The 26,933-nt window shown below is 35.3% G+C and overlaps 1 protein-coding gene across 1 annotated transcript in view; it reads left to right on the forward strand.

The window, feature by feature from the left end:
* The window catches only part of KIF6 (kinesin family member 6), a gene marked incomplete at both ends in the record, with an annotated part of 136,392 nt that overhangs the window by 87,773 nt on the left and 21,686 nt on the right, over positions 1-26,933 (forward strand). Inside the window, 2 exons of the mRNA XM_079532826.1 lie at positions 4,232-4,287; positions 22,578-22,628. Of these exons, the coding sequence (XP_079388952.1) occupies positions 4,232-4,287; positions 22,578-22,628 (107 nt within the window). The remainder of the gene's footprint in view (positions 1-4,231; positions 4,288-22,577; positions 22,629-26,933) is intronic.

The raw sequence follows: 26,933 nt of genomic DNA on the forward strand, positions 1-26,933 counted from the left end.
ATAGGTTAGTTTACAGTTAATTTTACAGTACAACTCTTTCTATTTTTCTTCTGTAGAACAACTGCAGTGCTGCTTAAATATCTATGCTTGTGCCCAGACAAAATGAGACTGCTGGAATTAGAACATCCTATACCTGACTTTTTGAGGACTTAATAGTGTCCTGTTACTCAGTATAGTCATGTTCTCTTAAGAGTTGCTTCTCGAAGGAGGAGAAATCTGTCTCATTTTCTTGTGCAATAAAGCTAGAAATATTCCCAGCTAAGCCACTCCAGTGCAATATTGTATACTGCACAAAGCCTTTTAAATTCCATTCTAGTCAGTATTTCCAGTAGTAAAATTGTACTAAGTTCCCAGATGTAATGTAAATCTAGTTTCCCCTTTGATGTTCCTTATTAATTTTTTCCACTTGCCTCTTTTCTTGCTTTGTGTGTCTCAGCTGCTTAGCAGCTAAGTTGTTTTCTCAGTAGCTTGGTAGCTATGTATGAGTTTCATGGAAAAGATGTGTTTCACTTAAGTCACTCAGTTTCTAATTAGAAATGAATGAATGTTTGTATATTCCACTAAATATCTCTGCTATCTCATTTGAATTTGTCTTGTTTTACGTTATAAGTTAAAGATTTGTTTTTCAAAATATTAAATTTTTAATTGCTGACCTTTGATTGATGAGTTAAACCTTTGCAAAATTCTTGCTCCATGACAATTCTCTATTCATGTAGGATACTCATGGACTCTTTTGAGCTTAGAATGTAATTGTTCGCTCATTTTTATTTTTACCAATATGAACTTTATGAGAGATATTTTTTCTTAGAGTAGTCCTTTTCTTTCAATAAAATCAAATTTTGTCTTTATCATGCTTATTTAATTTTACTGTGATTCGTATTCCCAGATGGAATTTCTTGGTCTTTCATAGACTAATGCCAAGTGTTAGTTATAGTGCCAGTTTATAAACTATGGGATTTGAGAAACAGATGCATAGCCCATTCAGCTAGTCCTGTTTTCAAGGCAACTAGCTATGGACACAGGCTGGATAGGCAGCTGGCTTCAACTTGTCCAACTGAATCTTATCTATGAACATGAATCGGAGCCCACTTTTGACTCAATAGTAAGTTAATGAGGTTAATATTTGACCTATGGAAGCTGGAGGAAAGAAAGAGAGAGATACTTTTGTTTGTTCCCTTTAGATCTCTACACAGTCTTCTGTACTTGCTTGGGTATTCTAAGTCTGAAATAGTTCTAATGGTTATATAAAAGTCTCACAGATACTTCAAAGGCTTCTGCTTTCATTATGCAGGATATAGGAAGTGCTGAAGAATACCCCAGCTGGAGCTATTTAGCTCTGTTAAATTCTGCCTTGAAAAATAAGTGTACAGATGTGAATGTGGTTGCCTGAAATTCCAGCTCTTTTGAATTTCTCTTGGGAAATGAACTAATTGAGAAAAGGCAGTTTTCCAAGACCCTCTTCCCAATGGGATATTCATATCTATCTACTATGTTTTGCCATTATTTGAGTTAGACAGAAATACAATTTGTGGATCTCCTCAGTTATCCTGTTTGACCAAGACTCATCCGGGTCAGTCACAGGCTTACTGAAAAATGGTGCGTTGCAGTTCTGTCTCCACATCCAACAGGGTTTGATTTGCAGAGATGAAAATAACAGTTCAGACTTTCACATCAAGCCTAATATCACATGACAAAGGTCACAATGTAGCAAATTGTCCTTCTACATTTTAAACTTTTTACTATTTAAACTGTTACAATGAATTAACAGTTGTAATCCTCACAGCAGAATACATTTAGCCTATGAATGCCTGATATAGATGCCATTTTTCCTTAACAGCTTTACGTAGTACTGAGTTAAGTATAGTGGAGTAATTATACCAAGAACTGTTGTAAAATATCAGAAAACTGCTAGGGAAAAAAGAGGATAAGGCATCAAGTTCTTACAGGCTGTAGAGAATGTAAGTGCATTTGTAAGGCTCTGCTTTTTAATGAAATATGTAGATGACATAAACTTATGAAAGAGCAAGACATACATACAGTGAGAGGAATGCGTTATAACACTGAAGTGAGCATCACTGCAACATCATTCTGCTAGCTAAAAAGAAAATCCTGATCGTTGGAATAATTAACGTGCCATGTGAATTCTTGATGATCTGAATACTATCAGGATGTTGTCAGTGAGTTATTTTAGACATATAACTGCCAGAAATTTTACACAGTACTGTTGAATTACAAGAGAGAAACACGGTCTTGGCTCCCCAAGGACTTTCAGTATCACCAAACTTGCGGACGGGCAAGACACTGTCAATTTGTATGAGGGCTGCTCTGGAAGAAATGCCTTGTGAACTTTTATGGAGATGCAGCAGTGAATGTGAGTACAGTGGGTGTTGCTTTTCAGAAGTGAAGACAGCAACGGTGTGTCACCACTGGTGCAGATATTTATCAGCGCAGCATGCAGGCTTTCGTTCATCACTGGCAAAAATGCATAGCTAATGGTGACTATGTTGAAAAAAGGTGTTTTGTAGCTGAGAATTTGCTCTATCAAACAGTGTTATTGCACTCTGATCTGTTGTTTCCATGGAAATAAATAGGAGATATTACTTTCAGAGCAACCTCCATATACAGTTTAAATTACTTCACTCAACAATTTGGGATATATGTCTGTGCTGTTATTCATAATAATTGCAATTTTTTACATTCACTGCTTGCTTGACCTTTTTACTAAGATTTCTATAACAATACCCATGGATGTTTGAGGACTGTTTCGCTGACATTATTCAGTGCTTTGGAAAAGAGAGTTTGTAAAATGTGATTATCACATTACCTCTTATCAAGGATGATCTCAGATGAACTTTTTTCTCTCTATGAATAATTTTCTACTTAAATTCAATCAGTTGTGGAAGAAAAAAAAATTACAGTAAAAAGCATATGAAAGTTATTTGCAGCGTCAAAAGAAGGAGAATGAAGAATGAAAATGGATCTTTGCAGGAGAAATGCAGTTACCAGTATTAGACTTGTCCAGGCTGCCAGATTTAAAATCACTACTTTTGTAGAAAGGATCAAGTGATGTTTGTTTGCCACAAGTGGTTTTCTTTCACACACACACATTAAAGAAATATGTGAGTAGATTAGTTCAGTAAACACTGAGAGAAGAACCACCTACTGAATCACCAGCAACACACGTCTTGCTGCATACTGAGCTTCCTTTGGTCTCTCCTCCAAGAGATGACTAAGTTCGTTTTTCCTGTCAAAACACTACTCCAAGATGGAAAGGCCTTATTTTATGCTGGGATGATAGAAATGTGGTATAGTAAGTAAAACAAATATTGTGTATTACAAAAGGCAATTATAAATTTTCTTGAAGGAAAACACAAAATTTGGTCTGTTCCTATTATTTATCTACAAAAATTGCATTCCTCTATGATGAAATGTACCAGAGGAAATTTCACATTAAAAAAAAAAAAAAAACAACCTCACTTTCAGCTTTAATTTGAGATCTAGTTATCTGAATATTATAAAAAGGTATTTTCCAAAGCCAGATTTATTGATTTGTTTCCATTCTTCTTACTTGGGCTGTTGTTTGCTTAATATTTGTGTATCTTAATTTAGCTAGATTTAGCTTGTATCAATATTGGACCATACCTGTAGGTATATTTGCATTCACATAAGGACTGGCTGCAGAACAGAATAATGTAGCTTATTCACACCTTCTTTTTTCTGTTTGAGAGGTTTCTTAATGATGGAGACATGCATGTTCACATAGCACAGATGGTGATTGTCAATATGCTTATTATAGGTTTAAATTTTTTATTTCCTCATGAGCAGAAGTTCACATATTTTGTTTTCTCTTATTTTTTTTTTCTTTCTGTGCTCTCTTTCTATATATCTGTATGTTATTAAAAAAAACCTGCAATTAACTTATCATATTAAAATTAATAGATTATTGTATGTATATTATCATAATTCATTGTAATAAATTGCTATTCATATATTTAAAGAAAGACAGTCTTTAGATTGAAGTAGCACTTATAGTCGTATAAATTTACTTTTCTTTCTAGCATACCTATTAGTTGTATTTGTAATGGTTTCTTTTAGACCAAACTCTTTTTGGATGGAAAATATTTTCCAGCCTGTTCTACTTACAAAACAAAAAGTAGTCCTGGAGAATTTGGTATTCTATGGTAAACAAAGTTTTTAATTAGTTGTGTTTTCTGTATCATTGCATTAACAGGTATGCTGAAGCTAAATGTCTTGGAGAAAAAATAAATGAAGTGAGAAATAAAATAAGTGAGTACATGTCAGCTTCATTTTACTTCTATAGCTGATGAAATCACAGCATTCAGAGGATATATAAAGAGATTTAATTTCTAAAATAGGTGAATCAATCTGTTACTAAGATTTCCAGAGAGATAAACTACCTCATGTTATTAGTATTAATTTTATGTATCAATTTTAATCTGAGTAACATGAAAATGTGATTATTGCAAATAACATGATTATTGAAAATAATGTGAAAAACGGATCTGTTCTTTATTTGATAGGAAGTCTTAAATATAGCAAAGGGAGAAGCTAAGATATTGATATTGGATTTCCTGAATTTCCTTGTGGGATGAGAGGATCCAAAAATTATTGTTTCAAATTGTGATATCTGTGAATGAAGAGCTGTATTTTATTTTTAATTTCATATAGCTTTTGTTAGAAGAAGCTTTCTTTGTTTAATCACTCCTCTGCACTTCCTTCATAGAGATTACTTGGAATGATTAACTGAAGTCCTGCAGCTTAGTGAGGGAATTCTTCATTTTTTATTTTAAGGTGCCAGCAGCATATATTTGGCTTCCAATTTCAAATCATTCGAAGCCAAAAATCACCTAGACATATACTGAATGCAAGCGAGGTTTTATCCAATCCTCCTTCCAGCCTTGATATCTTCCTAGGTTATTTCTGAGTTCTGTTGAGGTCTGACATCCTTCCTAACAACTGGCTATCCAGACTCTATATCAAATGTGAAACGTAGCTTTTGTCTTTGGAGATCAGGTCTGTGTTCTTTTGTATGTAGACATTCAGGTGTACCAAATCTCTTTGAGATTCAAATACAGACTGTGAGGAAGTAACTTTACAGGCAATTCGGCATTGAGGTGTGGCTCCCAGTTTCTATCTCCTTTCTTTGTAGGTAATATCAGCAGATATGGGCAATAACTCATCATCATCACTTCTTGTCTCATAATAGCGTTTGATTGCTGGAAAAGGACAAAGATCTCAAAGCCTTCTTGATGATTGCTCTATACTTTCACCATAGTTGTGATTATATTCTGCATGGCAATGAATGGTAACTACAGCCAGATTCTGGTCCAAGTCATTATTAGGTATATCACAATGCCTACTTGGGAATGCTACACAGTGTATTTAAAATTACTACGTGGAAAATTTCAGCCATGATGGCACAGTTTGTTCAAACCTCTGCACAAGGATGTTTTGAAGTGATGCAGAACTGGAGACATCCATTGCAGAGCCAGTGTTCTGAATACTGGGTTGTTTCTACAAGACAAGGCACATCTGTTGAGCCATCAGGTCAGGATACAACTTCTTTTCCTCTCCTTCTGTCCTGAAGTTCACAATGACCTGATTTAATCCTTTCTCCTGGGTTTACTTATACGTGATATTTAGCCCAAATGAATTCTTGGCATAGATTGAGGTAGAGACAAAGTCAGCACTGGGTGTCAAAATTCTTTCTCTTGCTAAAGATGTAATCCATTTTAGAGCAAGCATAGAGAATACCAGCAATGAACAGTCACACTCTAGCATATAATTCTCAGTGCCAGAGGCTGTAATAGCGATGCTTGAGGATAGGAGCCTAGCGGCCACCTTACTTGCACCTTGTATTTAAGTTGTCTTTTTTTAAAAAAAAAAATTTTGGTTGTAAAATGGAAGAGGTCCTTTCATTTAGTTCATACTGTAACATTTCTGTATGAGCAACAGATTCCATCCATTATATTCAGATTCCATATGGATATGCTGATCTCTGCAGACTATGTAGTGCTTTGTGGATTGTTGTAAAGCACCAATGTTTGAGGTTTGAGAGTGATCATATCATACAATCTTTCCTTAAATTCTTTCTGTGTAAGGTTATGCGGCATGGAAAATTAGCACTCTGGTTAATATACATAGTGTATTTTATTCAGCTCTTCTCTTCCCCTGTCCAGCTTGTATTTAATCACAGTTGTAAATAAATCTGCCTATTAGCACCAATCTAAAAGTTATTAAACCTTTGCATCAAGAACAAAACTTTATGGCTTATTCAGCTTACCAAATGCAATTGCTTTGGTTAACATAGTTCAGCAGCCTGAAAAAACATTCATTTGTCATGTTCATAGTATGCATAACATTAAAGATACTAAGTAAGGCTATTTATCTGCCACATTTTTACTGAAAATATGGCAGGAAGAATAAGAGTCCTCTGCAGCCCGCAACTAGATCTTTCATTTAGTTGTATTGTTATTTTGGTTTCCTTCAGAATTCCTGTCTGCCTTGTGCACAATCAAGAACAGATCCCATCAATATCAGTTTCTTCTATTTCTAAGCAATATTTAATAGTATAAAACTATGCACCACAGAGGTCATAAAGCACATTTCATGCAGTCTGATTACATTCTGAGATAGTGACAGCAGTTGGCTGTAACTTGTGTGTCATAAATATCTTTTCATTCTGACTGGAAACGTGTTTTTCAGTACACAGAATAATCTAACCACTTCTCAATTGCATTAGCATTTCAAAAACACGTCAGGAAGTTAAAGCTGGAAAAAGGAATCTGGAATAAGATTTTCGTGGTAGGCTTTTGCTGATGTTATTGCTTGCATAAAAAGATTAAGGAAAACATAGTCTAGATGCAAGCTGGATGTGAAGTGTAGAGTGACCGTAACATAAGAAATGAGACATTGTGGCTAGCGTGCCCCTTTGCTACTATACCATATGTTCCTGGATTCTGCTTCCTTTTATGCTTAACAGCACTGCGGTGAATGTGGATATTTTAAAATTATTTTTATGAAGAACAATATGTGTCTCTCAGATTTTTCATCATGATTACTTTTCATCATGACTTAGAAATAAGTAGGAGAATTTTCTTGTAGGATGAAAGTTTTATTCATTTTAATGAATTTTTAAAAAAAAAAAAAGTTTTATTCATTATTTCAAAAAAAAGTTTATTCATTCAAATAAATAGTTAGATAAATAGAAAGAAAGAAAGATAGATAGGAAGAATAATGGGGAAGTTTTTCTAGCCCAGGTAATTTTAGTGATCCATTTTAGGCACAAATAAGAGAGCGGAGGGTTTTGGTGCAAGGATTGAGGAGCAAGAGAATGAGCACTTCTTTTTCAAGGTCAGTATGTATCAGAGGCAAGGGCTTCTTTATAAGTTTAGTCTTTTTCATTCAACAATACTACTCATAATGAATAAAGTTGACACTTCAGTTTGTAATGGAAAGCAAATTATCAGAAAGTCAGAAACTCCCTCTGAGGTGAAAGAAATTTGCTAATGTTTAGATTTTCCTTTCTTTCCACAAAATCTAATGAGCTTTCAGATGAAATTCAATGTACCTAACTTGTGTAAATTAATTTATGCTAATTAATTAATTCTAAGTAACTTCGGAAATGCCGCCTCTGTTCAATCACTGCAAAGATCTCATTCAGCACAGGAACAGGAATCATCCATCACCCTATAGGAAAGGTTCCAGATTGCTGAAGATGTTGATAAACAGAATGGTCAAAAATTACATGTATGCATTCCAGTTTATGCAGTTCCTTGTCATTCATGAATAGCATCATGGAATGCATAGGACAATACTTGCGAAGAAAGTGATGCAGAGATATAGCATTACCTTGTTAAGGTTAGCAGGAGTTTTATTTTTAGGACACAGTTATCAACAAGAGCTTTTTATATCATTACCAAGAGCATCATTGAGACTAAGGAGAAAAGACAACATCTGAACAAACTGTTAAATATTAAATACCAAGAAAAAGCCCCAAGTGTTCCTTAATGGATAATACAGCAGAGTTGGGGGCATTAAGCATACTGTTTTCAATGTGGGTGAAAATGACACATTCATTCAGAATCTAGTGACTAAAAATATTGCTCATACACAGGAATGTGCTACACATTAGTTGCATTTCGGATTGGTAAACATTTCCAATTCATCTCTGTAAATGTCTATTTTGGAGTATTTATACCACTATTAGGGTTAGTTTTTTTCCTAAGGAAAAGTGTAGTACATGGTATTTAATGCCCAAAGGAAAGGAAAGCAACTGTTGTTTTTTGTCTGTCCAGAAATCAGCTAATGTTGTTATTGAAGCTGAGAGAGAAAGGGCAAACTCATGTGGGAGTAATAACAGTGTGAGGAAACAGGCACTCTTGGAATTAGAAAGGGTAGGTGGGTGGATTATGTGCACATGATGTTGACGATACGGCTATACCCACAGGAATGCTCAGATGTTGCACTGCTCTGCCTCATTTCAAGCTTTGAATTTAGTGCACAAGACCATAGGATACCAAAACCGATGACAATGTATAATGAAGTAATATTCTTGTATTACAAAGCAAGGTTATTGAAGGATCTTTATCTAATTTGCTTGCAAATTGCTAAAATAAAATTAAAAAAAGTTGTCCTTATGTATTGCAGTTCATGGAGTGTTACACTGAAATGGTGGGGTTAAGGGAGCGTGAGGACAAGACGTAACAGTGCTCAACTGATTCTGATTCACCGTCTTATAATTGCACATAAAACCTATTCAGAACATAAATAATGTAGATCCTGTATTTATGATAAACTTTTCTCTATGTGCAAGACTCTATCCATATATATGTGAAAAGTTACAGTAAGAAACAGGGAATGGGGGCAACTAGGAAGAGAGAAAAAAGGCTTCCTTGTAACAACAGTAAAAGTTTAGTGTATATGATCACAATTTTATTTTAATTTTATTTAAAATTTATATAAAATTTATTTTTATTTTAATTTAAAATGAGCAGACAAGTTATGAAAGTTGATAATTAAAATGATGGTATAAAAGACCACTGATGGCAAGATTTTTATTTGAAAAAGATATGTAATGTCTGATCACAGCTGCTACTTCTGGTCAATTCTGCTCTGTTTCTATTTTCCAGTCCACATTTTTTTCCATTTGAAAACTTCTAGGTGTTCTTGTGTGACAGCACTCTGTTGGCTATTTTGTCGATCTTCAAAGTTTTATCTTTGCATGTAGGCATAAATTACTTTCTTTCAGGAAGGAGAATCTATTGCTTAAAAATTAGAATATCAAGGATGGTTCTAGGAATATTGTGCATATTTTAGGCCATGATTATATGGATTGAAAGAGTTGAGGGACGTCATGAATTACTAGAAATCATTTTTTTAACTTCTGCTGAATAAGCATATGTACTTAAGAAGGGTATAATTCTTCAGTTGAAGAAAAATCCGTTCTTTACATGGAAGCTAAGTTAACTGAATATGCTGTGATAATTTGCTATACAAAAACAAACTCCTCCAAAATCAACATGGTACTTTCTTAAAGCTCTATATTATAAGTAGCATTATCTATTAATTTTATATTAATATAAACGTTCCAAGTGGAGACACTTATTCACTGGACATTGTTTCAGCCATGAACGAAGTGAGGCTCTAGTAATGCATTCCATCCTTCAGTGTAACACTGAAATACTTATCTTTTTATGGAAATAAACACTGAGACTTCAGAGCTGTTGTTTAGCATAACACACTATTCTAGCTTAATTCCAGAAAGTATTAAGTGTTTACACAGTTTTGTATCAGATGTGCATGTACAGTGAATTTCTCTGGAAATGACTATGGCAGATGAAAAACAGCAGAGTTGGGTTCTTAAGGAACTGACTAGCTCCAAGAAAAAATAAAGAAAACATTAAAAGTGTACATTCCACAAGCAAATCTGGTTCAAATGAGATGCAAACAGCATATAAGCGAATGAATTCAGTATGAAGATTGAATGAACAGATAACACAATAGTATCATTCCATTCTATTCATTCTTTAGGTAGCTTGGTATGAATTGGTATTCTTAGCAGAGACCTTAAAAGTCTGTGTAACTTGAAATCTTGAGCTCCTTACTGAAGAAAAACTTTAGCTGAGATCGTGAGCTTGTGTTGTACTAGAGTAAGGGGATGAAAAGACAGTTCAAAAAAGACTTCTGTATTTTGCTTTGTGGTTGTTTTGGTTGTGTTTTTTTTTTTTTGTTTTTTTTTTTTCCAGTTGATATAGGACACTCTGAATTAGATATAGTTGCAATATGAAAACTAAAATAAAATATGTCATCCTTATATTATGAAATATATTGCAGTATATTGAACTTCACTTTCAATTTCACCATTAAGGCTGATCAGCATTTTGCTGGTCTTGAGAACAATGCATCAATGTGCACTCAGCCAGTCACTTAGGGTCTGCCCTATATTTAAGAGGTAGAGTGTGGATCACTACTACTGTATACGGTACTATTGCTATTGTTTCTGAACTACAAATATCTGAAGAAAAAAGATATATGCCAGTTAATTGTTCTTTAAGTCATGTCACGGTTTGTCCTCTTTTTTTGTTTCTCATGCCAAAGATTCTAAGGAATTTTCAGTTATTCTGAGACTGAGAAGAAAAAAAATTGTACATGTGCTGAATAAGCTGGCTGAGGTAAGATATGAAAGCACATGAATGTAGTGAGTACCTCTCAACTCCCCCCTCCTCCCCCAAAAAATAAAACCAGCCGTACATAGGTAGCCATTTTTCTCTTTCTATTTTTTTGTTTGTTTGTTTCCTTTGTTTATCTTTTCATTTTGTTTCTCATGAAGACAATTTGTCCTCTTGCACTTAATCCAATCTTAGTGGAAAGAATCTACCCATTCTCTGGTATGTTTTTAATTGATGTCTTTGACACCCATCATGTTTATCACAAGCATCTGTCATGCTGAATAATTTAAACAAATGGTTAAATAACACCGAGCTGTGTTGAGCTGGACTGTTGAGAACCTTAGAAATTCTGGACAAATAGCCCAGTTAATGATCTAGAACAAGCTGAGACAGTTGTTTACTATGAGAAGTAGTAGATTTAGAAATATGCATCAGTGGAGTTATCCAGCACCGGGATATATACTGAATCTCAAGTGAGGCTTTGCTATTAACTGCTGGAGGATGTCAGTTCTGACTAACACAAGGAAGCACATTAACTCAGAAAAATCTGTGGCCATCTGTGAAGGGAAAAAAAAAAGAAATAGAGAAAACAAGCCATAGGGACAAACAGTCCCCCAGCTGTAATTTCCCAACTGGGATGTTATTCAAGGTGGCCCAGTGCCTAAGAAGCCCCAGCCTGTTTCTGATCTCCAGGTCAGTTTCAAAGTAGTTTTGTAATAAACCAGGCGTGTTTATGTGTCCACCAAAAATAGCAGTAGCCGCTAAAGCTGAAGCCATTCAGTATGGTTGACAGAGTCTTCAGATTCTTTCTCCTTAATTTCTTGGCCCAATTGTTTTGCAACATAATGCTGAAAAAACATATTTCCTATGTGTGTTTGTTTTGGATAAATATCTGATCATCATGCCGTTATGACTGCATTTCAGAATCTATTTTTTAAATGTTATATTTTGGTTTTTGGAAATGTGGAATTAAAAACACAAAGACAGCTGAGTTTCTGCAGATTTTATTTCTTAACCACCTTGCCATCATCTGCAGTTTGTTCTTTGTTAGAAATGAGATTTACTTAGCTTTACAGGATGCTACTTATTTTTCCATTTGGTTACAGCTCCTTCCAATTCAATTTATTTCCTTCTCTCCATAATGAAATATCACTTTCCCCTCAGTTCCACTAAGGTTCTTTTTCTACTGACATCTAACTCTCTTCAGGCATGATTCTTATGGCTGAATTCAGCTGGTGACCTGTAGAGCACAGTATATAAATGTGATCATTCAGAGTGCCATGCATTTAATAATCTTTCTCGAGGTGCTTTACAGGCAGAGGTGTCAAGCATTTCACACAGGCCTGGCAGATGGCTACAAAATGTTAGGTTATTGCTGTGATTAGGGTCTCCAGAACCTATTTTCTTGTTCTAGAAGCAGCTAGGTATATAATATAAAATGATGAATGGCAGGAATATGTTTTCCTTTCTCAATATCAACTCACTGAAAGGTTCACAGGTTCACATTAATACATATTTTTGTTTATTTACAGTGTTCATAGTGAGTCAGAGTAATAACTGATTTTTTAAATTTTTGTGACAGTTTGAATTAGAATCTCAAGAGAAGTCACTGCAAATTAGCATAGGAGGAGGACTCACATTGTGTTAGACTAGTAAGGTTGTTTGTTTGGTGTAATTCTTAATACATATGAGTGAGAAATGAATAATGAAGCAATACCATTAGCTGAATAATAGTCACTAGAAAACTTGTAGTAAAATGTGTGAGCAAGGAGGAAAATCAGACAAGAATACAAATTCTATGATAGTAGCCTGTGAAGTATTACTGTACCTTTCTGTAAACTGGAAAGACAATCCATCTTTGTTATAATTACTGTAGGCAATGTAAACATCATAGGTCAAAATCTTGTCTCACTTCAGTACTACTCATAGGTTGATGGCAACTGGAGCAGAACTGTCTGTGCTGCTACTGCTCCAGTGGGTTGTGTAAATGTCAGAAGCGATAGAAGGAGCAGTGTCTCAGAATCATAGCATGGCCGGGGTTGAAAATTCCCATTGCTGTGTGTTTGTTTGTAGTTCGTTAGGACAGAATTTGTCTTCCTTGCTATGTCGAATCTGAGACTAAAAAGAGAATCAAGAAGTCCTAGAAGCTTTCTGGCAGCCTTACTGCTTTCCTGCTTTTCCCAGAAAGAAAAGGTTAGAGGACACCATCTTCAGTAATATAAAAATGTCTCCGCAGCAGCACTCAGGAAATTTAAAAAATAAACCTATATTGGAAGATACAAGTCTTTTGGTTTCAGGGGGCAATGCATATGTTTACGCCAATTCTAAATATTGTCCATTGTTTCAGCATAGCTTGCATATGTTTGTTTTTACTTTCAGACAATAGGCAATGCTCCTGGGTGACAGTGCATAGGCTGAATGTGTGCTTAGAACAAGAAAACATGATTTGTCAAATGACTCATTTAGAAAATACAAAAATGAATGAATTCATTTGAACAGCTCTATTATGCTCCCCTGATGTGCTATTCTTTAAACAGAGGAACCTTATTAGTGTAAGTGACTCCAGGCCTAAGACATTAATGTTTTCTTTGGATCTATGCTGGAATCTACATATGTAGGAAACATTTTCATTTTCTAATTATTACAAATGATGTTCTGTTCTTTAGAAACAGAAGTATTTTCAGGGGAAAAAGTTATGCTCAGGAAGAACCTAAGTAAACACTTTTTACTTAGAATTTTCTCTATAATAACTAAAACCAAATGGACCAGGCTCATCGGATTTAATCAAGTTATGAACTGCCGTGACTATAAACTGGAAAAGCACCTCTCAGAAACAGATTTTTTTCTTGTAGTCTGTCTACAGACTGAAAAATCTTAATATTGCTAGAATGATGCTGTGTTTTTCTGCTTTGTTAGGCTGATATGTTCTGATGAAGTCAGTTGAATTTGCTCTTTAAGAGGAGTCTTAATATTCGTAACTATATTATTGTTTTAAGAATATTTCTATAATATTTTTGCACAGAGTTGTCTTTGATCATGTCTTTATTTAGTACTGGGTGTTCTGAGACTGTAGGAGTGAAGAGTCAAGATCTCAAAGTCTGGAAATAGTAAGCCCATTAGTTTATTCAGGGATGCACTTTTGAAGAATTATGCCTCTTCACAAGCACTAAAAGCAAAAATGTTGTTTCATAGGATCTTGTAATTTATTTTCACATCGGGTCAGCATTGATGCAGCCTTACAGTATATTTGCACATACATATATGTACTGAAATAGAATAGCTATTTTTTCCCCAATCAACATACTTTTTAATTGTGTAGAACTGTAGAGTGATGTAATCACAGCTGACTGTGAATGTTGCAGAAGTATAATCAATAGTGCAGGGTTGTATTTTATGATGTTCTCATGCACTTTTGTTAAGGCTTGAGGAAAGACTTATTTTCAGAGCTGCTGATCTCATTGTGCAAGTTATATGCAGTCAGGCTGCAATTTCAATTGCTGAGCAATTCAAAAGAAGGCCTGGGCTCATCTAAAACATGATATAAATATAGTACATCTTTACAGAAAGCTATTTAAGGTTTGACTAGGATGTTAATATGCACCTAAAACAAACAAAGGTTGCTGCTAATGAGCTTGGTATAATTATTACAAGTTACAAGCAAGAAAAACAGAAGTCATACACCCATTCTCACTCAGAACTTGTCCCCATCACTTTAAAAATCTGATTTCTTCAAAACATGGCAGCATATCTAAGATTATACTTTCTTGTCCATGTATCATTGCTTTTCAGTGATGCTTCCTTGGGCCAGCTTAATATTGAATTAATGAATAAATTATGCAACAGAGCAACAGTTTCCACATATGCATCATTTCTGACTCCTTTCCAGTACATGGAAGGAAGATAGATTTGCAGAATATTTATAAACTTTGAACAACATCTAAAAACAGTCTTAGGCATCCAAGGTATAGCTTAAAGGAAATTTAGGCAACTAGATTCAGGAGAGCTATCCAGAAAATTAGCACAGTGTTAGTCCACTTCAATTCCTGCAATGCAAACTGCCTTTGCTAGTGCATGCAGGAGTACTACTTTCATTGGCTGAGCTGATCATTCAGCAACCTATCTTCTACCCACTGAGAATCCAGAAATTATTTGTCCTTCTACTGAAGTGTCCTGAAGAGTATTTCTTGATAAACATCCATGCTTAGTTTAAAAAGTTTGGCAGCACTGAGTTTGACTTTAAAAAATAAAAATAAAAGATGGTAGTGACAGCCCACTTTGGGATGATAGTATAAAGATCTGAGTATTTGTTTCTAAATTCAGAAAGCATCCAAGTTCTGAACTCCAGTTTCAAAATGTTGAACTGCGTTCCAGAACATTTAGTGTTTGTTGTTGGTTAGCCCAGATATTCCAGTATTGTGTATGCAAACTGTTATGAATTTATGTGCACTAGCCACTTCCCATATTGCTTCCTATAAAGAAGAATTCTCTGCCTTTGGGTAAATGGGCACTGAGGTACATTATATCAGTCCTGAAATTTAGATGAATGGGACTTGGGCTCAGCAATTCAGACCTAAAGAGCCAAAGGCAGTCTGCAGTAAAAGGAAGAGAAAGGTCAAAAATGTTATGATCAGAAAAAAAATGAACAGTTTTGCTGTTTAACATTACCAAACTATTTTTTTGTGTGTACCAAAAAAAAGGTAAAAAAGGTTTAAAAAAAAAAAAAAAAAAGCTGCTGAAAAAAAAAAAAGCCTGTCTGATAAAGAGTGCTATGGAAATGCAGACCAAATAATGAGCAGTTACAGAGGTGATCATCGATGAGAAAGTGGTAAGCACTCATCTTAGTTAAGAAAAATGAATGTGATATAATCTAGCCAAAACTAACAAAAGAAATGAAGAAAGCAGGGAGTTAATACACAAGATAGAACTGAATACATAGAAATGAGAACAGAAATTAGAGGACCACTGAGTGGCTTAAGAAACAATCAAGTGCAGAGTTATCCTACAGTATGTGACAGAGAAGGCTGTTTCATAAGATTTCTGTTTATAGATTTAATCATGTTTGAAGGAATTAGAAGTGTTGACATAAACTGTTACTTTCTCTGCTGAGTCTTGCAAAGAAAAGAATTTCCCATATTCCCATATTCTACATCATGGTCAAAATTGAGTCCATGATATGTAAATTTGAAAGAATTAGAGTGTATTAGGAAAAGTGTACATTTCCAAAAGTATTTGCTCATATGCTGAGTGTGGACTATGGCTTGAAACCACAGATTTGACCTGAAAGTCAGAGTTGAGCATCCAACTCTCAACCTGTTGTTTTTCCAAGTTTCTCTGACTGATGAGTTCTACAAGATATCATCAGCTACCTTGCTGGCATTTCATACGTTGCAATTAACTTGAAATGTTGAAAATTGTCATTAAATGTATTCTTGTGCTGAGATGCCAGACTGTGCTGGAATTCCCACAACACAGGCAGCTGCTTGCTTCTACCTGCTCTTCTGTGCAGGCAGAAACCTTTGACAGCAAATGTGGAGAGGACTGGAAGGGAGATAGGGAAGGAGAAAGGGGAGCCAGTTAAATCTTAGATTGTTGGAGATGTTTCTTCAGTGAACAAAAGGCAGAAATCCACTACAGCAGGTAATACTTACAATATATTACTCATGTATTATCGTTAATATACTTTTATTGTTGAGGTCTGTGTTTTGTACCTTGAAAAATATCTTGGCTATAATCAGGAGACTCTGAGTGTTGCAATCATGGTTCTCCTTTTATGATGCCTCAGAGAACTTTCTGAAAGCTATGACTTGTCATTTTACATGGGGATTTGGCCAGCCTTGTATCCCAAAATACATCACTTACATCAGAACATTGTTGAGTCAGATTACAGATCGTTTTGTCTCCCCAGGTTGTTCTTATAGAACTTTTTGACCCATTTTTTTTCAACACACCAGGACAGAGGTTTCTTCTTTATGAGTCAGAATTTTCCCTAAATGATTATTTGGGTCAAAGAAAGGCTGAGCAGTTTGCCTGCTCTTAGTGTGGTGGGTTGCTGAGGTACAACAGAATTTTTTTTTTGTTCTGTTACTGTTACAACATATACTTATTATCATAGGTTTTGTTGTCATAAAATTTCAGCACCCAATTGTTAGAAGTATCTAATACATCTGATAAGATTTCCCATAACTATCTCCATTTGAGATTTCCATGTTCAAGAAGTACTCCTTTCATGTATTTCCGTTTTAGTTCAATGTCTCCTACTTCAGTGTCTGATTAGAAATAAGATACTTTAAAAATCCTTTGTAAACTGTTGAAACTCCAGCCTCAAGCTCAGTTGAAAGTCATTCCCTACAAGACTTAAGGAAGTTATGTTATGGAATTTATGAGTACTCTGCCTCTAAAACATACCTTACTAATGCTAAATATGAACTTCTATTGTGCTTATTCAGCAAGACTCCTCTTCCTCAAATGGATGCACACAACTCTGTAAATCAAATGCAGTCAATTCAGAGGTGTAGTAAGTTTTCATAGCTGGCTAACAGCTGGGTCCAACTACATATGTAGGGGCACTGCATTACAAACAGTGGGGCTGCTTACTTCCACAAGCCAAGACAGTGCAGCACTTGTTTATATCATTTGGCTTATTTTATCCTGATGATGTCCAAACCACTTAGAGATTTCTGGGTCTGTGCAAGATATCCAGGTGTCATGTGAAAAGAGCAGATAAGTTTGGCAGAAAATTAAACCCCATTGCATTCCAGCTTGTCCTCAGACATCAGAGGGGCTGGGGCTGAGCTTATATTCTGAATGGTCCCCAATTTGGCACTATAAATCTGGCCACGTTCAACATATGGCTCAGGAAAACTAGAGTGTTTATTGGTTCCAATAGTATCATCAAGTCCCCAACCCTGCAGGATGATCATGAGGTTTGGCCATGGGACTTCCACCCTACTCTGCACTCTATTATGTTGTTTTTTTTCTTATTTTCAGTATACCTGCTAGCCCCTGGTGATTGCTAACAGCAGAGATCTCAGGTAATGTTCCTTAGGGAACCATCCTGAAAGAGATTATCCACCATACTCCACTCTGGAGTATGTCCACCTTTAAAGAAGTAGACATTTCAATAGGTCATTTCTGGTAAATATTTCACATAATCCACCCTGAGACTATAGTCACTCAAACTTCACAATATGTGGAAGGAATTGGGGAAGTCATATGCTGTTTATTAGGATTAGAGCTCATGGGGCTCTCAGGCTGTTTGCTATTTATTGGATGAGATGATTGACTCATAGTTCCAGTATTTAGCAGAATCATCTTATCAGTCCTGAGCAAGACCTTAAGATTAACAGCCAGGCCAAAGGAGGAAGTTGGATAGGAGGGAGCATACCATCGCACCAGGATAGCCACTAGATAGAGAAGGAGAAATGCTCTCTTTATCAGTCTAACTACACTAGAGCAACATGCGGAAAATCTCAAAACATTCCCCAGTCAGCATGGTTTTGTCATGGGTGAAAGTTGTGTAAGCATTTCAGCTAGCAAGTCAGCTGTAGCTCTGTTCTGCACTATGCCTTGAAAACATAACCTCAGTTGTATTAAACAGTTGTGATTTTTGGAGACTCTAAACAGAGATCTAATGTTTAGACCATATAGCATAATTAAAGACTCAGTATGCCCTGGAAGGTGAGTTCCAGGAATGGGAGGTTTCCTGAAGAATTAAGAGGAGGTTCTGTTAGTTATTTTAAGTTAAAACAAAACAGATTCAAAGATGGAAAAAGAAAGAGATGCACTCTAAGCTGTGAAGATTTCAGGATCTAGAAGATGGAATGACTTCAGCTAAACGTAGATTGGAAAACGCGGTTTAAAAAAAATAGCAAAATATTAAGAAATAACAGTAGATGAAAGATTGTTGACAAAGGCTCAAGCCTGTCAAATACAAAGTCAAAAAATACCCTGCGTAAAGATAAGGGTCAATCCACAATATTAACTGCAAATATTCTTAAAGAGGAAGTGTGAATTAAATGTGTACTCTTTGCTTGTCCGTTATTCTTTAAGTTGGCAGCCTTTGAAGCCTTAGGATAGTATTATATGGAACATATAATATATGGAACATCTGATTAAACATATGAGAAGTTTTAAAACCTGTAATGTGGACTCAAGTGAAGCCAGAAAAATGTACGCTTTTAAATCAATATTTTTTTTAATTGCAACATATTCATTTTTGTATTGGCTTGAAATATATAGAGTATTGTCAAAGCATTCGCTGTCTGAAATTAACTGGAAGATAGTTTTAGATCCTGGAAATAGTCTAGGGTAACACAGAGACAAAAAGTTACAGGAGAGCTACTCTATTCAAGCTATTGATTCTGTTACTGATTAGTATAATTGGATACTTCTCTCTGCTTTATTTCATTCCTAATTAGACTTCTCTATTCCACTTTGTCTCCATTTTACCTCTTTCCTTTTGTCTCTTGTCACAAAGCTGAAGTTCTGTGTTGCCAGTTCATCTCTTTTCCATACCTCGGGATGGTACATGTGTCCAGAAACACGGTCCAAAACCAACAGATTTATCACAGCCTAAATGACAGCTGGCTGCATGCTGAGTAAGTTCTTAAATTCACAAAAACTACATTTTTGCCAAAACATGCGAAGTTGCAGCATTGAACATTTTATTGGGATTGTTATCTTCAAATGAAGAATGACTCCACTGGAAAAAAATATATAAATATTTAATATTAACTTCAGACATCCTTTTAGCTTCTTGTTTGGTGAAACCTCAGAAAACATAATTGGCCATATATTGAGAGATATTTGCCAAGTATAAATCCAATTTTTGCAGAAGATATTTAAGCACTAGTTGTCCACAAATTTACACTGTTGGAATCACAAGAATGTTTTGTTTTGTTTTTGAATAACAATGTTATTCTTCATATTTATTTGGGTAAATATTTGTATATATGAAGGTTGTAGAACTGGCAGTACTGAAGACTGAAATCTTCCATTTGTTTACATGGGAAGATCTGTGCAGACAGAAGGATTTGAATCATCCCCTAATTGTGTCACTTACGAACTTCAAACGTTGCATTGGGATGATGATGTTCTCATAGAAAGAAAAGCAGAGCAGGTCAGGAACATTCACTCTTCCCCACAGATATTTGTAGTGAAAACAGAGCGAGATTACTCTAATCAAAAACACAGACAGAAAATGTTAACTTTTTGTTAACATAAGTAAGAGTTTCTATTTGAAAACTAGAGGGCTTCCTCCCCCCCCCCCCCCCCCCCCCCCAAAAAAAAAAGGAAATCTAAATAAACAGTAAAATTTCAAATTAGATTAAAATCAACTGAAAGATTAAATTGTACCTGCCTAAGTAGTATGGAATTATAGTCAGGTGCCTCGTGATACCTTCTCATCTTCTGAATAGGATTTCAGTTTAGGCTACTTTTCCCAAAATAGAATAATTGCTTCTCCTCAGGAGCTTTTCTGTGAAATGAGTTCAGTTTATGCTGCCCTGAGTAAGAAGTTGGGATTTTTTGAATCAGATAAATGTCACCTTTCTATTCCTATTGAACAAAAAGTAAACTATCTTGCTATAAGAATGGTAAGATTAGATTTTTATTTTCCTAGCCAAAGAACTTCTCTTTGGGTCCTCTCTGACTGTAGGTGGTCTTGTTTGTTCATGAGGTCATCAGATTTAAGGACAAGATGTCTTTTAGTGTTATGGTCCCTGTCATGGATGGAGCAGAAGTGAAGGCTAGAAGAAAAGGAGGGAGAGCGTTTGGGGCATTACGTGCTGCTGGCAATAAAATTAGGGTTCCTGCATCCTCTGTCCCAGCTGTACTGGCAAATTAGAGGTGATGAAAAGTGAAGCTTCTTGGCTGCTTCATTTTAAAAACAACTCTTATATTCTATTTTCACGTATTTGTATTGATGGCATTAAAGTCACGTATTGACATGATAGAGAACTTCACATGTAAGTCATTTTCAGCTCACTTTTAATAAATAGCATATTTTACTTACTTATAACTCCTTTTCTAATAACTCCTATTTTATAACTCCTATTTTTTTTCCTAAATGTCAGTGACAATGTGTTTTGCAGCTCACAATGCATGAGAAAGGGATGTATTAAGCTGATACATAAAGATACATGTGTGATAGTTGAATACATGATTGTTTGAGCAACCTAAGCTAAGATCAATCCATTGAGATAAATCACAAAATTGCTATAGATTGGTTCATAATTGTCTCATGGTTCAATATACAGTAACATTGCTGTGGATATTAATTTCCAGGATCAAAAAAAGCAATTTGGGGGGAAAAATGGTATGTTTAATGTCCTTTCACCAAGTATCGACTTCAACCGAGTTGCTCTATAAATCTTTCAAAGCACAAATTCCATAAGTTTGGGTCTTTCAAATTGGCTTGATCTGTAAAAATGTAAAAATTTAAAATTTTAGAATTGTTTTAAAATTTATTTCTAATATTTTGTTTGTTTGTGATAGCTTTAAATGGGGAATAATTCTCTGGTTTCAGTAGAAATAATTGAAAACAGTATAACATTATGTGCAGCAAAATGGAAATCTACACTATCATTTTTATAACCAAAGAGTAGGTAGGATTTTAATGGTTTTGTTATTGTATTTTGTGTGTTGTATTTTTTCATAAGACATCCAAAACAACGTGACTTAATTGCTACATTGTTATATTTTGAATACAGTACCTATTCCACAGTGCTTCTAAACATCAAAGAAATATTCTCTTATTTCTCTGACGTTAATTAGCCATAATTCTTTAGTATTTATACAGCAGTTTGATCCTTGTGACCTGTGAATTTAAATGTTCTTTTTTCATTTTCCATTTAAACATTTGACAGCTTTTAATAACTTAATTTGTTCTGAAAATATTTTTACTTCAGAATACATACTAATATGATATAAATAGTAATCAATCTAAAGAAAAAACATGAATCCTGCAAGGCCTTTTTTCTTTTTTTTTCTTTCATTTTCTTTTTCTTTTTCTATCCCTAGTATCCAGATGTACAGATTAGTAGAGACAATGAACAAGTCTCAAAAATTTGAGAGATATAATCCATCCTCACACAGAACACAAATTCTGCTGAAATTGCGCATTTAGGGTTATGTTTTTCCTCTATCAGTTCCATTAATATCAATGAATAACGGCTTCCCGTGTGGTAATCTAATTATGGTTTGAAATAACTGGTGAACTGGACCACTGTCATGGATCAAGGAGGAAATTAATTATAGGAGGGTAAAAATGAAATGTAGGGGGCATGGGATCCTAACTGGAAATAATGAAATAATGAAATTCAGTCAAGTTTCAATTGAACGCTTGTGACATCTGCACAGTGAGTTCCGTTGAGCAGTGGAACTTGCAGAAGCTCTAGCACATGGGATATTTAAAACTGAGTTGGACAAACATGAAGAAAAAAAAGACTGTTGAGAACCAATTTTTCACTGGCAACGAGGTGGACTGGATGATCTAATATCTCATTTCCACTCTTAGCGTCTACAAGTCTGTTTGAAAAAATACTTGGAATTCTGTATGTTTTCTAGCCTCACTTGGACTTCTTTTGTATCTAGCAGCAGGAGCTCATTATCCTGTGAATGTACTTGACAGTAAATAGCTTCATTTTCAGTCTTTCTTATTGTACAAAGCTAAATTTTAGAATATGTGGAGTCAAATTTTTGCCCTAATCTTGAATACCTGCTTACTTGCAACAGCAAAGAGAGCTCAGAAAATTAGTTGTCCTGGGGATCACAAGATCCTTAAACTGGCCAACTGCATGTGAAATTTCTGATGATGGGAAATAAGTGATGACTTCATTATATTTTTACATTTTAAAACTAACTATCTGTATTTTGTTTCCTTTGCAGACCATCTGAAAGGAGAGGTAACACGGCGACATATTCGAAGAGCTGCTCTAGGTAAGACAAAAGCACTCAGAAGCAACAAGTTATCTCCCCAGGCTTAATCTGATTGTTGAGCAGATTGTACTTTTTCAACAGTTCATGTCATGATATTTCTATATTCCGTGACATAAAGGATGCAGACTTTTTGAGTTTTGCCAGAGATTTGGTTCAAAAAGCATCTGATTTTATGTATGGTGAGGAAAATTATGCAAAAGTTTATTTGTTTCATATTGAATTTGTTATTACTTTCTGGTTTTTGTTTTTGTTTTGCCTTACTTGTGAAAACAATCTCTTTAGGTTGACCAACACAGAAACAGAGAGGTCTGAGATCACAGAATGATAGAATGGCTTGGGGTAGAAGGAACACCAAGTGTCATCAATTTCCAACCCCCTGCCACAGACAGGATATTTGCATTTAAATTTTTTTGTGCTTTCTAATGACTCTTTGTTTCCCAATGGTAGATATTTATTTGTGCTGAAGCTGAGCTTCTAGTTAGGCATGTTGCCACTGTCAACCTAACATCCTTTTAAACTTTCTTCATTCCAGTCGGTACTGAAAGCATATACTGGTCATTTCTTTCACATCCAGTTATAGAAGTTGAAAAGTTATTCCTTTCAGCTTCTGTTGACACAGCTGTGAAGCTAAAAATGTCTATGCAAGTAAGTTGTTCACATACGTGTAAAGTTATCCAAATTTGGCTTAAGATGCCTTAGGTGGACTCCATGGGTTTTGTACTGAAAATAGCCTAGTAGTGACTATACGAGAATTCCACTTTTGGGACAGTAAACTGTAGAAAAATGTGACCAAATTCTGCTGGGGGCAATAACAAGTTAAGCCCACCTCACCTAGATCCTGGGTTCACTGTTGAAGCTTTTCTATGCCTCTCTGGATGGCATCCTATCCTCAAGGTCTTATACATATTGTATAGTAATTTCTTAATATATAGACATTTGTGTTGCAAATGCTATTTTCATTCAAAGCTGGTTTTCATAGAATAGTAAGCATAATTTTTTAATGTCCTTAGGAAATGACAGAGTAATGACCTTACTAGCTATTCACATTGGAAATATTCTCTTATATTATCTCCTAGCACATTCCACAGCAGTGCAGGAACCTATGTGCTTTTTGCATTTGTTTTGAGCATTGCTCTCTACTTACCATCACAAAGTCTGGACTGCACTAAGTGTTTTCCATTCTTTTGTTTCTCCTTAATTAGTCATGATTTTAAATATTCTGGAAATTGTGACAGTATTTATGATATGAGATGGGGAAATACTGTCCGCTTTTTGGATGAATGTTCCTCCAAGGAGTAACAAGTGTCAAGTCTCCCAGAGACTTTCTTGATGGCTAGAAAGTGATCAAGATATTTTTAAATAAAAGCAGCCTGGTAAAAAGGATAATTGAGAGTCTGTTGAAATTCCAAAATGAAATAAAACACACCATTGTTTCAATTAGGAGCCAAGTAAACATCTTCCAGCTTCCTTTTTTTTCTTAACTTAGATCATATTATGGTTAAAACTCTGTAGGAAGCTATTCTACTTGGATTTTGAAGAGTATAGATCTGTTTCCTCTATGGCTGTGTTTGAGATGTAAATTTCTCATTTACTGAAGGACAACTCCACTAGTTAGCCCATCCTTCTTAGCTCTCTCTTATAAAGCACCATATGCTGTTAACAAAGGATGAAAATGGATAGGGAGTTGGAGGCAAGGATGTATAAGCATTGAATAATTTAGGTAAGATTGTAAGGATTCACTCTCAGCATCACTTTAATCTTCGTTAATGATTAGAATGACTTATCATGCAGGTATTTTATTCAGTAAAATCTTTCAGAGTAACAATCAGTCTGAAAGGACAGGACATGGTATGACTGAGTTGAAAATTATGATCTTTTTTTCTCACTCCTTTCCCAGTCTTTCTTCTGCTCTTTATTTCCTTTTTTACCTTCTCATTCATCTCCTCTTTCACTTTTCCTAAATCTTCGTGCCTTCTTTTTATTTCATTTTTCCATTCCTCTCAATTTCTACTTTCCTTCAACTTTTTCTCTCCACAGTATCATTTATTTTTGAATTTTCCCTCTTTTAGGGCTTGTATGATTCTTCCCCCTATCTTTTCACTTCTTTTTGCATAATTAACTGTATTTTTGGGCAGTATTTGAAATTAAATAATTTGTACAGAACACAAGTACTGACTGAGCAAAAACACTGGGTCACCAGCTTGCTTCTGGGTAGAAAAGATGGCAGAAAATGTCAGAAAGAAAAACATCTCCTGGGTTTGCAATGTTTTACAAGGTAAATGCATATTTTTTAGAAAGTCATTAGCTTAAGATGCTTTGAACTAGCATTTCAGTAAAACACTCTTCTGGTTTTACTTCAATTAAATGTGATTTCAAATAGACGGGCTAATGTAACGTTATTCACCAACAGTGGGGAAAAAATGAATCCTAAACTGGAGTCATCTGGTGACTCAGGAAAATCTATGGCATATTGTACTGGGAATGCAGTCATCCTGGTAGAGCCAAACACAGCTTTTGTCTTTTCAACTGCACATCAAGTAGAGGCCTCTATTGGGTCAGCACAAGTTAGGAACTTTCATAACATGCACCTGATTGATATGCCCATATCAACAGAAATGTTCAGCAAATCTTCAAGTCACACAGCTGTTCTGCCAGCTTCACACTGATCCTGCAAACTTTATACACAGAAAGTTCAGGAATCTGGAACACTTGCTAAATGAAGGTGAACTGATGCAGCGTCTCTAGCACCGCATGCCTTTTTTTTCTGTGCAATGTCATTGTTTTGTGTACAGCTGTCCAGAAAAAATTAAATCTGACATGAGTAAAGATGGCAAACATGAATCTGCAAAAGGAATCTGCATCTTCTGTAAGAATTTCAGCATAAAGGCCCAGTTTTATCAACATTTTAGTTAGCAAAAAGTCTTATCAAGTTTATAACTTCACTTCTGGAAGTAAGATTTTGTATTTCTTCAGATTTTCAAAAATACATTCCCAAGTTCTTTTCAGACAAAACTGCCTTTGAAACAAACAAACAAATAAACAAATCTGCTATTCCTCATGAAAAATAAGGTGTCTGGGTGTGTCAAAAATAACAGGTATGTTTCAATTCAGAGAAATGTATGCCAAATCAAATGTATTTGATTTGTTATAGAGTTGCAAATGCCTGAGAGCACATATTTTGGGATCTGTTGTTTTTACATTCAGATTCGCAACTCACATTTGTTTCAAGCAAATGTAGGGAGCTTTCTCTTGATCTATGGTCCCTCAATAGCCTTTTCTATATAATCTTTTCCTACAATTTCAAAGCTACATACCTGTTCTTAGGATATTAGCATTAGTTTATGCTGTTGTTCCTGTGTGTTATGTGCATCTCTGCATTGTGCTTCATTTTGCTTCCTTGCCTTTCTTCTGTTGGAACTGAAAGAACAGCATTATTATTATTATAGGTTGGAGTAGGTGATCTTTCAAAGTCCTTTCCAACCCCTGACATTCTGTGATTCTGTGATTATCAGAATAAGTCAGCTGCACCTCAAGTGGAGGCCTCTATTGGGTCTAGGTACTAGGAACTGCTGCTCCTACTTCTTCCAGATGAGCTCTAGTCCATGCCACTAGAAAGTTAGTGTGACCATGGTTTGTCTCTTAAGTATATAAGGGATACTTAGGAGTTGTATAAAATGTCTCTCTGCAATAAAAGCATAGCAGCCTGAAGACCACGGAAAACATTAACGAGGCTAATAATTAGTAACTGTCAGGAATTCATCTTCTGTGATTTCTGTGAATGGAAAGCACAGAGAACTTCCAAACTGCTGGCTTGTGTCAGACTTAATCTCTTATTTCAGTAAACCCTTATTTAAATAATATGAGTTCAATTTCTTTCACTGCTTTACATCTTGTAACTGAAAAGCCATTAAACTTTCTCCATGTGAAGCAGAATCTTGATCTGTACTAATGTAATGAAATGAGGAGACGTTAGTGGTTTTAATCACAAAATGACAGGAGCTGAGCAAAGTGGCGGTCTGTGTTTTCCCACACCAGTCTGACACAAGCCATGGAGAATAATAGATGGCCTGCTTTAAAGCCATGATTCCTGGCACTCAAAAATGGCAACGTATATAGGCTAAAAAAAGACATTTGGAGATATAATCAGTTTGTCTGAGCTGCAGAATGTTAAGGGTTTTGCTTTGTGATAAGAGAGAAAAAAGAAACATGTCCCCACTACCAGTAGGTATCCAGGGATGCTTCCTAAAGCCGTGCAAATGGATTCATGCATTTTCTGTCCATAAAATATGCTATTTTTAGGAGGGA

Source organism: Tetrao urogallus, assembly GCF_951394365.1.
Source record: "Tetrao urogallus genome assembly, chromosome: 2".
Classification (NCBI taxonomy): Eukaryota; Metazoa; Chordata; class Aves; order Galliformes; family Phasianidae; genus Tetrao; species Tetrao urogallus.